The 17,522-nt window shown below is 40.0% G+C and overlaps 3 protein-coding genes and 2 non-coding genes across 6 annotated transcripts in view; 1 reads left to right on the forward strand and 4 right to left on the reverse strand.

The window, feature by feature from the left end:
- Nucleotides 1-17,522, reverse strand: part of LOC145456179 (sulfite oxidase-like) — a 116,185-nt gene that overhangs the window by 77,689 nt on the left and 20,974 nt on the right. The window lies entirely within an intron of this gene.
- On the reverse strand, nt 333-5,269 carry LOC145456167 (vacuolar protein sorting-associated protein 51 homolog). The gene is made up of 2 exons (XM_080334230.1): nt 4,804-5,269; nt 333-4,412 (listed from the first exon to the last, which is right to left on the reverse strand). The coding sequence occupies exon 2, from the start codon at nt 3,784-3,786 to the stop codon at nt 1,357-1,359; it is 2,430 nt and encodes an 809-aa protein (XP_080190356.1). The 5' UTR covers nt 3,787-4,412; nt 4,804-5,269; the 3' UTR covers nt 333-1,356.
- Trnay-gua (transfer RNA tyrosine (anticodon GUA)) lies at nt 5,492-5,577 on the reverse strand. The gene is given in 2 exon segments: nt 5,492-5,527; nt 5,541-5,577. It is a non-coding gene; the product is annotated as a tRNA-Tyr (tRNA).
- Nucleotides 7,119-10,617, reverse strand: LOC145456208 (uncharacterized). Its single transcript, XM_080334300.1, has 4 exons — nt 10,222-10,617; nt 9,304-9,475; nt 8,837-8,925; nt 7,119-7,523 (listed from the first exon to the last, which is right to left on the reverse strand). The coding sequence occupies exons 1-4, from the start codon at nt 10,222-10,224 to the stop codon at nt 7,446-7,448; spliced, it is 342 nt and encodes a 113-aa protein (XP_080190426.1). The 5' UTR covers nt 10,225-10,617; the 3' UTR covers nt 7,119-7,445.
- Trnae-cuc (transfer RNA glutamic acid (anticodon CUC)) lies at nt 13,737-13,808 on the forward strand. The gene has a single exon. It is a non-coding gene; the product is annotated as a tRNA-Glu (tRNA).

A 17,522-nucleotide genomic window follows, 5' to 3' on the forward strand; every position in this document is an offset into this window, starting at 1 on the left:
GTTCATTCTCGTAAGCTCGAGAATGGCAAATGTTTGAGTACAGCAAGATTGGCTCCTTTCGCACTACACAGTTCTCCTGTACCATTTACAGGGAAACCGGAAATTAGTTTACATTTCACAAGCTAGAATTAGATTACCGGCATTTCGCTTAAATTACATAGTTCTCCAAGTCTGGTTCACGGCAGTTCAGTCACAGCTAGCTACGCAATAATGATACAATAGTTTTGGCACTCCCAATCCTTGCATAACAACATCGCAAGACACGTACTAATGCGTAACATCTACTGCCAGAAATGCTCCACCAAACAACAAGCTAGAAAGTTGGCCGCATATTAACACAAAAATCTTTCTTTCGTGACTCATACTCAGATAGCAAGCCACTTGTTTACATTTCGTATTTGCTCCTTATCATCTGAAAGAGTTATCAGGCAAACTGTCATTTCTCTCGGTGTCGAAGCGAAAAGAAACGCCGTCTCATGCCGGCTGTGTGGCAAGCTTGATTGAATCCATCGCAAATATTGAATCGTGACAGCAAAAATATGCAGAGTCACGTAATGATTCTGAGCGGCATTTCCAAGCAAATCACTGTCCGTGTTGATACGCTTGAGGGAATGCAATAAGACTCCGGGCTTTATTACCGTCACTGAACGCTCCACACAAATATGACATTGCACTTCGCGAACTAGCCTACTTCGGTACAGGTATCAGCAAGGGTGTATTAAATTTGTCAATGCGTACATCCCCACAAAGAATATAATATCGGGCACACTACATTACAGATAATTTGGTATTTTTTTGACAACATTTGTTCATAGTGATAATATGACAATGCTGCAGATAAATTACGATTTCACAGAAATACTATTTCCACTAATGTGCGCACTGCGCAGCCTTGTGCTACAAATTTCGGATCAGCATTTCCCAACCTAGGGTCATGAGTATTTTTCAGTAATCCATGAAAAATTTGAAATATAATAATTTTCTGAATCTATAATCTGTAATAAATCTACTCTACTATAATAGCACACCAGTATTTTGAATAAAGATGATGTTTCTCAATTTTAAATAAGAGTTGAAAAATTGGGAATTCATTGATTTTTGAACTTTTCAATGGGGCCACGGTTTCAAGACTAAAATTCTCATTGATAAATAACAAGGGGTGTATAATTTGAGTACAAAAAAAATTGTCTCTGACTACTCGACACAATTCAAATTCAAGAAGTCAAAACAAATTTGCCCAACCCTAGTCGCCACCTTCATTGCTATATCACATTGGAACATATTTGCGCATACAATGGAATAATTTACGAAAGTATATGTTCAGTTGCCCCCTCAAGAGTGACATATCCATGTTTTTCAACCCCTCTCACAGATGACTTCGATAACGCTTTGCTCCATGCGTACAGGGTCAATGCATCTGTGTATCCCACTCGCCATAACCTCGTCCAACATGAAGCTGATGATATTTTCGTCGCTCACAAACTTCCACAGATACATCTGCAGGTAATAGCTGTCGACTTGCAGTTGTTGGAGACCGAATTTACCGAAAGTCCTGAGTCTGACGCATTCAAGGAATGTTTTAAGAGCGATTTTCACTACTCCTGTCAGTACTGACATTCTCGAGAATTCAACCGGTCCAAAAACATCCACTCTCTCTGAAAACAGCTTCTGTATGTTGCTCATCAGGGAATTATCGAGGTTTGAGCTTTGAGCGTAATTTCCCCAGCGTCCCCGTTCTCTTTGCCTTGATATTGAAGCGACTTGGTGGTAGTTACGTCTACTGCTGTCACTACTGTGCGATTTTCTCAGCCCTTCTTCATACAAAGAGCCCACTTGCGCGTCAATATGGGATATTTCTTCAACCACTCTTCGCATGACCGCACGTACTTGGCGTGGCTCCACTGACCTAGCCCAGTCGCGAGTTTCCACACTGGTGCGTAACATTCTAGACACAGATTGCCCGCATTGTTTCACGTAAGTTTCCAGTAGTTTCTGAGCTACCTCGCCGACTTGTGCTGTCAGTTCCGTACCAGACGTGACTTTGTCACGATCCGAAATTCCAAATTGTTCGTCAGTTAGCGTTAAAATATAAGCTACTGTGGACAGTTGGAAGTCTTTGCACACTCGAGATAACAGCAAAAGTAACGCCGGAGAAGCGGCAGTTGTTTTTCCGCTGATTAACCGCGGAGGATCGCAAAAAGTCGCCATAGTTTTACACAGGTACCTTATAAAATTCACGATAACGCCTTCCCTCACCCACTTGCAAGGAAATTCTCGCCTAAAAAACGGCAGAGAAGAAAAATTAATGTCCTGCGCCGTGAAAAGCTGGACGTCTGCAAGCACAGACTTGACTTGGTTCAGTATCGAAGACGCTGTCGTGTTAACCAACTCCAACATGTTAACGGAACTTTGTTTACTTGTGCTTTTTGCAGAAGCGATAACGTGACGCGCATCTGTGAGGCAAGCCGTGAAAAACTGCTGCAAAGCAACACTGTAATGTTCACATCGTGATTTCGCAGACGACGTTACGATTTCACAACTAGCCGTCATTACATCAATGGAGGGGAGTAAGTTCTTGGTGGCTTGTAATCGTCGGTAAAATCGGTCGAGAGATCGCACTAGCAAAGCATTATCGTTGGTTGCTTTCTCATAAGTCAATCTTTTACCAACCAGAGTGAAGTACTGCTGTAATTGCTCGTCAGCAAAAGTAGATAATTTGTCAGCAGCCACTTTGGATAGACTGCTCGAAATATCAGTAGAAATTTGATTCGTTTCGATTGCGAATGATTGCGATAATAACTTGGTCTGGCTGACGAATAAATTCTCATATGGCGCGATTGTAAGAGAAAGGTTACTCAAAAATCCATTGCTTCCACGATCGACAAATTCCAAAACGTCTATCAATAATTGAGGATTGTCTTCTTTCTGATCTTCATTTCCATCTAAACTACGGTTTTCGTCGAAGTTCAACGTTCGTCTGACTATGTATTCATTGGAAAGGTACGATTCTAACACTTGCAAATCTTCGTTTAATTTTACTTTCGTGTGATCAAGATAATCGTCGCAAAGCGACTCTGCAGGCTCGCCAACTCGTAGCAAAAGTTCCACGCACTGCGCTAGTTGGTGTGGGGTCGAATCTTTGTCGTGAAACACTTGTTTCAATTTTGCAATCACCTTATCCATGATTTCGACGCAATCTTTTTGAATACCGCTAAAAGACTCCATGTGTTGATATCGAGTCAACACCGAACGCGTGCGGGTGTAGTAAGTAACTGCCGCGGCGTACGATTTGGTTTCGAGACAGCGATTCAATCTAGTGGGTAATTCAAAAAGAAATTGTAACTTTTTCAAGAGCGAGTGTACTCCTGACAATTTTTGTATCTTTTGTCGGTTGGTGTGCATCGCATCGTTGATTTCCGCACTCAAATTTGATACGGAAGACACGTTTATTGTCAATTTTTCCATTTCATCCTCCATTTTATGAAAATCGCGTTTCATAGTGCGAATTGTGTCGGTCGCGCTGATGAATTTGTTGTAATTCTCGTAGACTAACGTTTGCATCTCACTGTCCAAGGTACGGATTTGACGCACCATATCATGTTCCGTGTCCATTAGTTCCTCCAAGTTCTTCTCTTGCTTCAATTTTCGGATAAAATCATCAGCTTGGAATTTACTGCCGTCGATGTCCAACGCTGACGCACCGGCTTCTTGAGATTGGTAGTACATTTTCAGCTTGTCGTTCTTATGGGTACGTCGTTGCTGATCAGTGTTTTCAGACTCGCTCATTATGCGGTTTGGTTGTTTTAGCGATATAGTCTGAAGGCGAATAGTCTGATGTCAAATGCTGGTTGTATGTTTCAATTCAAAAGCACAAATTATTTTGATACAGTATCTTGGTCGAAATTCAGGTATGGTGTATAGCTACTCAACTCGGAATAACATATTCATATTGTAATAAACCCGAATATATCCGGTTGATATTTGTTAGGGGTAATCGTCAGCAACTCTAGTAGAGAATAAAAAAAAACTATTGCTTAGGCTACTATTAAGAACATATATGGTGATACGTGATAACCCTACTGGAATCTTGGTGCGTTTTGCATAATATAACAGGTGAGCAGCGATGATTCTCCAATTAAAAGTAATTTGATAGAAAATAAATATAAAAAGCACAGGACACCTATTCTATACAGGCTTGATAACTGATAAGACTGTTGATGCACACTGTACACAGTTCTTTCGAAATCTGTACTAGTTGCGGCCAAAACTGTTAGCCAAAAATGTTCTCGATTATTTCAATATGCATATATTGAATTTTTTATTATTATTAAAGGGGGAAAGATACAATACGGTATAATCTAGAATTTCAGTAACTACCTCACATTATTCAATAAACTTAAATGGATAGTAGGCTTACCATATTTTGGAAATCTAAAAAGAGGACACTTTTTCAGAAATCTGAGACTTGCAAAAATGGAGAAGAATTCTCAAAAACCGGTGAATTTTTCCCACTTTGTGATCGGTTGACTAAAAAAAAAAAAAAAAAAAAAAGGGTCATCTTTCCGCTCAGAGCTCAAAATACCCTTTTTCTCTCCGCATTGTTAGGTGGATAAAAAAAAAAGGTCATTACCCGCCGGAGCGTCACTTCTGTGCTAACTTACGGCATATCACTCGCAATTTGCTCTAAATCTGACCAAATTTTCAAAAAAGAGGACAAAATCTCAAAAAAGAGGACAAAAGGGCGTCCTCCCAGGACACTTTCAAAAAAGTCAAAAAAGAGGACAAATCCTCTTAAAAGAGGACGTATGGTAACCCTACACAACAGTAAATCATAATTCAATTGAGAAAGAAGCATAGAGCACTGAGGAGAGTCAAAAGTAGTCAGTTCCAGTGATCATATCCAACCAAGTGCAAAGAACTTTTGCCATGAATTTCCATTCTATTAAAACTTAAAAGTATATAGCAGCAGCGATTTTCCAGACTTGCCACAACTTACAATCAAAGCATAATACAAAGGTCTGAATAGTACGAAAGTAGGATACACGGTAAATTAAAGTAGATTAGGACAGGGATTGCCAGGCGCTTTTTTACGAAGAACGAATGGAGCCACTCCCAGTTTTGCAGTTTTCGAAATTGCATTCTGTCACACTGACACCGATATGGTGGTGTCTCTGCTGCAAGCGTAAATCACGATCCATACAAGATAAGATAAAGGATAAAATTACCTGCAACAGATTATAGATAACTAACCTATATAAACAGATTCAACTCAACGTCAGCTGGCTTGCAAGAGCAGATGTGTGTCACCCGTCGTGGTTCAGTGCGGATACACAGACTGTGGAAGATTACGTATTATTTAATTTTAAAGTTACTCAAGTTAACTTATCATCCAATTTGTACCTGCACATGCACAGATATACTTCTGATCTAATTTTTCATATCAACTACATACTGACATGACTGTCAAAAATATTTGTGATAAAACAAAACGTCCTTCGAGCCGGATTCGAACCAGCGACCTATGGATTACCGAACGAGCTCTACAGTCCACCGCTCTACCAACTGAGCTATCGAAGGTGCGAGAGACGGACCTGGTACCATTGATTATATTTCAAGTTATCTTATTACACACCTCTATCAATCAGGTTTATTAATATTTCCATCGTTTCAAAACATCACAAGACTGCGATGCAATGAAAAGATAGGAAGGTGTCGAAACAACTTGGAGTAGCCATTAAGATCAGACACCCACCTTCGCCTAGGCGAAGTAAATAAGAGGCATGCACATTGCACAGTGCACACTGAATGAAAAGTAATGCAGAGAATATAAGACGCAAGCGACAAAATGGGGTGGCATTTGGCGGAGACGAGGTCGATGTTAGGTAGGCTTACCATACGTCCTCTTTTAAGAGGATTTGTCCTCTTTTTTGACTTTTTTGAAAGTGTCCTCGGAGGACGCCCTTTTGTCCTCTTTTTTGAGATTTTGTCCTCTTTTTTGAAAATTTAGGTCAGATTTAGAGGAAATTGCGAGTGATATGCCGCAAATTAGCGCAGAAGTGAAGCTCCGGCGGGTATTTCGGAGGGAAAAGTGGTGATTTCAGCTGTGAGCGAGAAGAAGACCTTTTTTTTTTTTTTTTTTTTTTAGTCATCCACCTAGCAATGTGGAGTGAAAAACGTGATTTTGAGCTTTTAGCGGAAGTGATGACCATTTTTTTTTTTTTTTTTTTTTTTTTAGTCATCCACCTGGCAAAGTGGAGTGAAAAACGTGATTTTGAGCTCTGAGCGGAAGTGATGACCTTTTTTTTTTTTTTTTTTTTTTATTAGTCAACCGATCATGAAGTGGGAAAAATTTACCGGTTTTTGAGAATTCTTCACCAGTTTTGCATGTCTGAAATTTCTGAAAAAGTGTCCTCTTTTTTCATTTCCGAAATATGGTAAGCCTAATGTTAGGTCGTGGTCCGGTAATCCTGAAGACTGGCTAGTATTGATTTAGAAGAAATTGCTTGTATTGCGACTTGAATGCGGACATGGTCGACGACTGTCGGATAGTCGGCGAGATGCTGTTCCACAATTGGGGTCCGGCATACTTGATAGAGCGTTCGGTTATTTGTCTGTTAGAATTTATACTGATTCTATGAATTGCCATCAATGTTAAAAACACATACCTCTTGCCTTTAACCCAGCAAACACAAAACTTATTAAAGATATTTTTTAAACATCTTCCATGAGTTCAAAAGATGTCCTTCACTGAACTGCAAAATATATACATTTGTCGACAGAAATGGATATATATAAGATGTCCTGTAGGACATCCTCAAAGACATTCTGATGGACATCCTCAAAGATATCCTGATAAACATCCTCAAAGACATTCTGATGGACATCCTCAAAGATATCCTGATAAACATCCTCAAAGATATCCTGAGAAACATCCTCAAAGATATCCTGATAAACATCCTCAAAGATATCCTGACTAACATCCTTAAACATATCCTAGAAGAGATTTTTTGTATAACTCGACCCTGTGTGACCCTGAACCCTGGTTGGCTAAACCTGCTATTTGCTGGACTTCACATATGAACGAATACGAATCGCCAGATTTACAAATCATGTATGGCTTTTTGTTCTGTATTATACCAGTTCAAAAAAAAATGAACTGGACTAGACCTCGACGGAAAATTGGAATAAAAATAGATGAAGAATCAAGGTAAAATAACAGTCCGTGACACAACATACGTTAGCAAGAAGTAGGCAGCAAGAGGTAGGCCTTGATTCAGAATTAAAACTAATCGCCAATTTTAAAAATCATGTTTATGGCTTTCTGTTCTGTATGAAATCAGAACAAAACACGCCAAAAAAAACATGGATGAAGAAAATACGTTAGCAAGAATTGGGCCTTGATACAGAACTGTGCAATCACTTCAGCAAATATTTCTGCATTAGCATTAGTCTATGTTATCGGTATCGGAATCTTCAGCCTCCTCGATAACAGTCTTGCTCCTGTTTTCTCCTTTATCGTCATCCTAAAACATAAATGAATTGATTACTTCGATTGATTAGCAGTAGAGCAAAAGTCATTATATGTGTTTGGTTGCGAGTACAATGGGACGGTCATGGCAAGTCACATTCATCCAAGGATTCCGAATCGCCTTTAGGAAGTCACGACGACCTTGGTGGTGTGTGTTGTTTGAAAATGTTCTTGAGGCCCATCTCTTAGCACAGAGTAGAGTCGTAGTCCTTTTCAATGTGTGGTAATCGCCACCACCGATTTGCATATTTCTCTAACATAAGCACCTTTTTATCTTACTAATCATATTTAAATGTAGACCTACAGGGACAAGAAATCGCGCTAAGCACGACAAAAATATTCAATTTGATTACATCTACTTCAACAAACGACCAACAAAGTAATTTTGGGTCCAGTCGAGCTATCCTAATTGGGTATTTGGAGTGTGACAGTTACGGCCCTGGAAGATCGTATAACTCATCGTTATCGTTCTGGGCCAGCTTCAAACATTTCTTTGGTGAATGGGATAGTATAGCTAGCTGTAAAATGTACCTAATATATATACCAGCGAAGTTTCCAATCCCTAATTTTGTATCTCAATGATTTGACTTCTACACGTTGGAATTGAGCCATATTTGCCATGCATCTTGTTCGCCACCGAAACAGCCGGCCCAATGTTCCCTCTAATTTTTGAAGAGTCTGCACACACTCACCAACTCACTGCGCGGTCCCTTCGACAGTAGTACGTAACGACTAAAAAAATGACATCACTTCAGATTTTTTCTGCGCTTTTTCTGCGCTGAGACCAACTAAGCACTGCGTAATTGCTCACGTGTGCAGTAGGGCTGTTCAAAAATAACTTTTTTCCTCGGATTCCAGCCATTCACTGATTTAATTGTCAGGTTACCCTAAAAACGCTGCACACCAAATTTGGTTCGATTCTAACAAGTATAGGACTCCGCAGATCCAATTAAAATTTTTAATTTATTATTGAAAATTAAAAAAAAAAATTCCCAATTTTCCTGCCAACCCCATGAAATTGTTGAGCTGTCTTCAAAGACGTTGCAAAACAAATTTGAGTCAATTCCGACCAGTAGAAGCGGGTTTATGTGAGTTTTTCGTTGATAAATCGCGGATTATCCACCAATCAAGGATAATCCGAGAAATTAAATAACTATAATTTTTTTCAAATTACATCACGTCAAAGTTTGGAAACCACTGGTATAGTGTTCTGAAGATGAATGGTAGTGGCCCTGGAGGTAGCAACGATTCACTTACGGATAAAGAACGCAGCTGTCACACAGACGTCAGATTCATAAACAAAATTACCTTGCAAGCTCCAATAACAGTTAGAAATCGTCCCACTTTAGTTGTAATTGTTGTACTGTCGGCCGTAGGATGAGCCACTTTACATGCTCCTTCAAAGAGAATATAAGTAGATCAGGGGCGGCATTACAAAACAATGCGGCAAATCGGAATCTCCGCCAGCGGTAACAATCTCTCTCGAATGTGATCACCCCATGGTGTCAAAATTGGTATTTCAAAACATTCCAGACTCAACATGGAGTTGCGCAATCAACGCACTTGCTTGTGATTTCGCCATGTCGGCAATGTCAGTAGAAGATGACTTCAAACGAGGGCTTATAAGGGTGTGTGGTCAGCAACGATTTGCAATTTAGCTGCGATGATCTTTCACAAGAAGGGAAAGCAAAATACCCTAACTCTGTAAAAATGCTCTCGAAGACATCGTTATCATGGGTTTTGAAATCGCGATTGTAATATCAGTAACAACTTACGTTTTATAGTCTTGTAAAGAGTAAAATTTTGAAAACTTCTTTTTTGTCCATTTTTGCTTCTTTGACCTTTTAGGCTGAACAATTGCCACACATCTTTTACAGCTATGCTTGTCATGATATTTCTGACCGTTGAGGCCAATTGTTCACCGTGAAGTCCTTTCAAAGCAGATACCTGTAGTACAAAATACAAATGGCAAAAAATAAGTAGGGTTTTTTAAAATAATATGGCAGGGTTTCGATATTTTTCGAATTCACTAATATAGCATCAATTCATTATGGTTAAGTACATGCGTAAATGACGACTATACCCTCGAAACCCCCCCTCTGGCTACGCGCCTGCATAGACATCAAATAACTTGATGGAACGTTGATCTTGACGAGAGGTTAGATCAGGGGTGGGCAACTTCTCCAGTCGGCGGGCCGGATATAGGCCGGATTGCTGAATCGATACATTATTCGCCCATTTATCCACATATACAATGAATAAATCGTATTTAATGAATGTATTACAACGACAGCAATGTCACTTCAAATCCATTTCCCACCGATAATGCTGAGGACAATGTGAATTTGAAAATAACATTGTCATGCAGGCGCCGCCATGTTTTTTCTCCCTGATCAATCAACACACGGTGCAATCCCTAATTAAGATTTCATAAGGCGTTCAACTCTGTGGCCTAATTAATCTCGTTATTGAATTCATGAGCCCCCACTACACTATTATAGACAAAAGTACAAAAACATTCGATCACAATGAATGATTTCAACGACCACCATCTGATGATATTATATATAATCCAGCACTGTCACAATAGCTTATGATATTCGCAAAAGTGCAAACCAAGTTCTATATATACTTTGTGACATTTATACCATACATCATATACCTATGTTTCGTATGAAGCATATATAAATTACCATCTACAGTTAAGTTTTCAGTAATCCTCTGAAGGAATATGGTTGGTTGAGCCTCAATTTACCACGATTAATTCCAGAACGCAACTAAACCTAACATACGACTGTATAGCTGTAAGCCGCCATTACGAGAGCGCTTTGTCTGCCAGTATTCCGCGCCAAAACTTATGTGAACTCGCAAGGGAGAAACGGCCTCTCGTTTACACTCCGGATCAGAAGCCGGAGTCGTAGCAGGATTTCAGCGATTTCAGCCGGACTGGATGCGGATTCTGAATTTATTTCGACAGTTGGATTTTAGCAACATTCTTAATTATAATCTTAAATACGATATCATGATTTTGGTAGAAGTTTTTGGGACGCAGAACCGGAAATTCTCCAGCCGGATTTTGCTGACTTTCAAATTGCCTTCCAAAATTTCGGAGCCGACCAATTCCAATTATACACTCTATAATACCCATCAACCACCGAAAGCAGCGGAGGCCATCACAGGGTATGGACAAGACATGATTTGGACTTGACTGGACAAGAACAAGATATATTTGTGTCGTGCTTCAGCACAAGGTATGGACAAGATATGATTTGGACTTGACTGGACAAAAAAAAATTGATTCGTGCTTCAGCACAAGGTATGAACAAGATACGATTTGGACTCGACTGGACAAGAACAAGATATATTTAAGTCGTGCTTCAGCACAATGTATGGACAAGACATGATTTGGACTTGACAGGACAAGAACAAGATATATTTAATTCGTGCTTCAGCACAAGGTATGAACAAGATACGATTTGGACTCGACTGGACAAGAACAAGATATATTTAAGTCGTGCTTCAGCACAATGTATGGACAAGACATGATTTGGACTTGACAGGACAAGAACAAGATATATTTGTGTTGTGCTTCAGCACAAGGTATGGACGAGATATGATTTGGACTTGACTGGACAAGAAAAAAATATATTTAATTCGTGCTTCAGCACAAGGTATGAACAAGATACGATTTGGACTTGACTGGACAAGAACAAGATATATTTAAGTCGTGCTTCAGCACAAGGTTTGCACAAAGATATGATTTGAACATGACTGGACATGAAAAAGATATATTTAAGTCGTGCTTCAGCACAAAGCATGCACAAGATATGATTTGAACCTGGCTGGACAAGAAAAAGATATCCTGACAGGTTCAAAAGACATCTAGTGTTTGCTGGGAAGTACCAGTATAGTATACTTACTATGGTGCAACTGTCACCGTGCGTGCCTCATATGATCGACGATATCTTTATATGGCTAGGAATCGACTTTCATCACAATCCGCCAACCTAGCTGGTGCCTACAGAACGATTTCTGAGTACCATCTGTTCGAGTGTTCGGCTCGATTATTATGCCGGTGGCGTGAAATTTGGTGATACGAAACTACAGCATAAAGTGCTCCGAATCATAGCTAGGGCCCCAAAGGGGCCTGGCTGCCCATCCAATAAGTCGCTGCTGAAGAGATTCGGCGTCCTAAACATAGAAGATATGCGGAAACTAGAAATCGCCAAGTTTATGTATCAGTTTCACTGCGGACGTTGCCCCGAATATTTCAATGACTTCTTTACCTCCGAATCAAAAGCGCACAAGTACAACACACGCGCGTCCACGTCGTCCAAATATCATATGATCGACCGAAAAGATCATCGCTCCATCAAATATGCCGGACCTGATGTGTGGAACCAGTGGTGCCACTCCTAGTGTTTTAACACTAGATCTAGTGTTTTTTCGGTCGTCCTAGTGTTCTAGTGTTTTTTTTCGCTAAATTCTGCTAATCTAGTGTTTTTCTGCAATTAAGTGAATAATGAATATTCTAACGTTAGGCACTTAATTATACGCTAAATTTATTGCTAATAAGGCAATTTGGTGTCTCTGGCTGTGTTTGTTTTCAACAATTCTATGTGGTGGTGCAGTAACACGCAATTATTACGTAACAGGGTGTGCTGTGAATCCGTACTTATGAGCGAAAGTCTCTGAAAAAATGAAGAGCGATTTCGCTCTGATGCACTGTCATTTCTTGTTGAACTCAGTCTGCAGATTCGGGCAAGATTTTCGTTTGCCGAGACAAACAGACAGACAGTTTTATTGAACAAAATTGCAATAAAAATATAATTCATGCTGCAGGGATACGATCCTTCGGGATTCCTGCGGATCATCCCGCCAGCTGCATTGATGGAGTGCTAATCAAGCATTGTTCAATTCGAGTCTCGCGTCATCAATAAATATTGAAAAATGTAAGCAGGCCGAAGAATAGTAAGAAGAAGAATAGTAAAATCAATCATTCCTCTCGCTGTGCAATTTCCCTCTGTGATATTATTTGATGAACTTGAACTTTATCAAGATCGCAAAATGAGCTGCAGTTTATCAGTCAATGCCCTCCAACAGAATTTTTGCAAAAATTGAAATCCGTGCACAATGGATTCGGTGAATCAAAATTCCATTTACTGGGGAAGCTCATGACGAATCTCTTGGCATTGCGACATTCCACTGCATTCATGGAATTGAAGTATGCTGCATATGGAAACCTCCCCATTGTTTGGTTGAAGATGTGCGGTAGTGAGCAAGATGCCCCACAAATGATAGCCTACTTATGTTTGATGGATGGTGTACAAATCGAAAGATAATTTTTATGATGCCGCACAATTCGAAAGCGACAAATTTGATTTTTTTTTGCGCTGTTGAATTCGTTTCATTAATTTTCGTTGAAAAATCATGCAGTATATCATGCATATGTATCGAATTCATGTGTGGAACACTTCTTATCTGTGGATTTGTACCTTGGTCATCATGATTACTTGACAAGGGCGAATTTTTCCGGCAATTTACTAATCTAGTGTTTTTTTCGCCAATCTAGTGCTTTTTCAGGACATAATCTTGTGTTTTTCCGGGAACCTAGAGTGGCAACACTGTGTGGAACAGTATCCCGCCGGCCATCCGACAGTCGACGAGCATGTCCACATTCAAGTCGAAATACAAGCAATTACTACTAAATAAATACAGTCCATCCTCAAGATTACCGGACCACGACTGACCTATCGATCTCGCTTCCCATGACATGCCGCCCTATTTCTTGTCGCATTCTTCTTCTATACTATCTTCTTTACTTTCATTCAGTGTGCATGCCTCCTCTTTACATCGCCTAGGCCAAGGTGGGTGTCAGATTCCATAGACTACTCCTTGTCGCTTCGACATCTTCCTGTCTTTTCATTGTATCGCAAATTTGTGGTGTATTGAACTGATAGAATTGCTAATAAACCAATGATGATGATATACAAATTTGAATCCACTATCAGCTGCTGACGATTTACTCCTGATGAGTGGTAGCCGAAAATATCTGATCATTACATCGCATTGTGTGTATTGTTTATTGCACTGTACATTGTGTGTGTGTCTTGGGCAGATGAAAATATAATCCAACTATTTATATTCGAATTTATTTCGCACAGCGAGGGACTGAATAAAGTAATAGTAAATACCTACCGCTCTCGTCTCCCAGGTGGTCTAGTGGTTAGGATTCGTGGCTCTCACCCACGCGGCCCGGGTTCGATTCCCGGTCTGGGAACGGTCTTTTTCTCATCACTTCCTACGTGTTAAGTTTCTAGTATTTTATTTTCAATGACTAAATATCACAAATCAGATTCTTTTCTGGATGCCTAGAGATTAAATAGCATGTGCTTCAAAAGGCCTTTCGGTATATTGGGAATACGATATCTTCGATCGGCATGTTCTCTCGAGCGAGATAGTGTAATGGTTATGAGTCCGGCTTCTCGGTCGATGGGTCATTGGTTCGATTCCCGGCCGGGTCATACCAAAGACTCAAAAAATGGTATCCGCAGCTATCCCGCTAGGCGCTCAGCAGTCACGGATAGCATGGAGGAGAAAAAAAACGGGGGCGCAGACTAGATGACCTCACGGCCGTATCGCAACTCCGTCGTCAAAGCATCTCGATGGCGCAGTCGAGAAAGAATATCATATATATCTCTCTCTGCGTGCTGGAAATTTTCCGCCATCAAGCACAGACAACTGTTTCAGGATTTCATTTGAATCACCACTCACGGACACGGACACGCGACGATGCAATTAACTAATGATCAAGCAGAAAGCAATTTATTGCGTAACAAACATTGTAAGCTGCTATGTGCTATTGTACAACATTGTCTACAGCAGCAGGGGTGGGCAAACTACGGCCCGGGGCCGAACGCGGCCCCTGACGACAGACAGTTTGTGCGGCCCGCGAAGGCATCGAGAACTGTGACTGATAAAATGCGCAGTGCAAATCCAATTGCTAGAGGGTAAACTTTTTCCGAAGTTATTTATCATTACATCGATTAATTTATGATCATTAACATTAAACTTTATCGATTTTGTGGTTGGGAGCCGCTCATTTTGAAACGTTTCGGTTGCTAAACATCCAAGATGATCAAAACGGAAATGAATTAGTTCGGATGACAATTGCGATTTTGGGTTAGAACTCTAACTTTCAGTGCTGTATACTTGGAAACCCCATTACGTGCGAGTGTTGAGTAGATTCATCGTCCTATGTGTCACTTTTTCATAACTGGCCTTAATTCATTTATAATGAGTTGTCCAAATCAGCACTAGCGAAAAGTCGAAGATGAATTCTTTGCAATCAATAGCGAATCGACTGATATGTACTTCTGTTTCGGCGTCGAAAGTAACGCAATATATATTACTTGACATGACGTTGTTGTTTGTAATGAATTCGTTGCTGCAATTTGAATCCGAATATCTTAATTATAGACCCAATAGATATGACAAATTATGAGGTGAAAAATAAACCAATCGAACTAATCAAATGTTTGAGACAACAGTAAATTATGTTGACGTCGTCCTCACAAAAGAACGTGAATAAGGCAAGTATAACACAGTAAGCCTTTTGCTACATCGTATTTAAAGGTGCAGCAGTAGTGTGGTCCTATAGGTTGTCCTAATGTCCTTACTGTTGCAAGCTCTTCAAATCACAGCAGGTTCTCTGACACGTATGTATTTGCGTAGAAATACGTGGAACGACAAGAAAATAAAACGTCCGTCCTAGTAGCGGTTAAAATGAGTCTCACATTACGTGATCAAATGATCAAGTCTATACTACAGTAGTACGAAACAATGATTGTAACATTTAGCCAATGAGGGAAACGAATTGCGGAAAACGTCATGAAGTATTTAGCCAATAGGAATACGGAATAGTCGCGGTACGAAAAAGGCAGAGATATCTATGTAGAACTTTAGTTTTACGTAACAGAGATGGTGAAGTCTGGCCAATAGGGATACGGATCGCGAAATAGTCGCGGTACGAAAAAGGCAGAGATGGCTTTTTAAAACTTAGTTTTACGTAACAAAGTTGGTGAAATTTAGCCGGTAGGAATACGGATCGCAAAATAGTCGCGGTACGAAAAAGGCAGAGATATCTTTTTAAAACTTAGTTTTACGTAACAAAGTTGGTGAAATTTAGCCAGTAGGAATACGGATCGCGAAATAGTCGCGGTACGAAAAAGGCAGATATATCTTTCTAAAACTTGCGCAATACACAAGAACGATACTGGCTTTGACTAGTTACAAGATGTAAGATACAATGTATGTTGGCCACACATGATAGTGCTAATAATACGCTAAAGTCCAATTCACGTTGACAGAGTCAACTACATTATCCCCTCCTCGGAAAAGGAATTTCACTTGGTTTCAATGAAAGGGAAAGGCAGGTTAATGTGAATTGGTATATCAGTCAACAACAGACGATTACAACAGTAATGTGCATAATGAACGAGGCCAAATACAGAGGATAATTTTTGGTCATGTCAGAGTAAGTTTTATGTTTTATAATAAACAACATTAGCCTATTAACCCGTTAAGCCTAAACACAAAATAACAATTAAAACTACACCGACGCATGCGTGGCGCAAGAGTCCGTCGATCCAAGATCGTCGCGCAGCGAGGGGGCAAAACAACTTGAAAGTCAAGGTCACCGTGTAATACAGGTGTGACCAGTTGCATGTGTCACAATACCTCGATCGGTAATAGCCATGCGAAACGTGGAGTGCTACAATTCCTCACTCGGGGCACCATGCAGCAGTAGTGTGGTCCTATAGGTTGTCCTAATGTCCTTACTGTTGCAAGCTCTTCAAATCACAGCAGGTTCTCTGACACGTATGTATTTGCGTAGAAATACGTGGAACGACAAGAAAATAAAACGTCCGTCCTAGTAGCGGTTAAAATGAGTCTCACATTACGTGATCAAATGATCAAGTCTATACTACAGTAGTACGAAACAATGGTTGTAACATTTAGCCAATGAGGGAAACGAATTGCGGAAAACGTCATGAAGTATTTAGCCAATAGGAATACGGAATAGTCGCGGTACGAAAAAGGCAGAGATATCTATGTAGAACTTTAGTTTTACGTAACAGAGATGGTGAAGTCTGGCCAATAGGGATACGGATCGCGAAATAGTCGCGGTACGAAAAAGGCAGAGATGGCTTTTTAAAACTTAGTTTTACGTAACAAAGTTGGTGAAATTTAGCCGGTAGGAATACGGATCGCAAAATAGTCGCGGTACGAAAAAGGCAGAGATATCTTTTTAAAACTTAGTTTTACGTAACAAAGTTGGTGAAATTTAGCCAGTAGGAATACGGATCGCGAAATAGTCGCGGTACGAAAAAGGCAGATATATCTTTCTAAAACTTGCGCAATACACAAGAACGATACTGGCTTTGACTAGTTACAAGATGTAAGATACAATGTATGTTGGCCACACATGATAGTGCTAATAATACGCTAAAGTCCAATTCACGTTGACAGAGTCAACTACAAAGGTAACATGCATGTTATGACGATATCAGCACTAAGCGTTCTGCAGCGAAACCATACGCAGAATTAGCATATCTACGAGCCGATCGCCGATTTGACGCATGTGCGCTATCATCATAATGAATGTTTGAATTCTTTTAATCCATATATCGTCGCAGTGGAATCAAAAGTGATTTATGTCCATTTTACAAATTTTGACTCAGACGGCCAAGACCAACATTTCATTGTAATTACGAAGAAAAGCAAGGTAACCAGACTTTCGGGATTTCGTCTCATGGTAATGGTGCTTGAGAATGCGACCAGAATCTGCTAAAAGTAAGGATTTCAAGTTAGTATATTATAACTGCGAACGATTCGATATCACCAAACAGAGTTATAAAAGTGGGTGTAACAAGACTTAAACTGGAAACTGAGCAGTCATCACAATGACTTGGACTCGACCCTATGCTCGCTG

This window comes from Botryllus schlosseri, chromosome 14 (genome assembly GCF_051294905.1).
Source record: "Botryllus schlosseri isolate E-star chromosome 14, Bs_hap1, whole genome shotgun sequence".
NCBI classification, from domain to species: domain Eukaryota; kingdom Metazoa; phylum Chordata; class Ascidiacea; order Stolidobranchia; family Styelidae; genus Botryllus; species Botryllus schlosseri.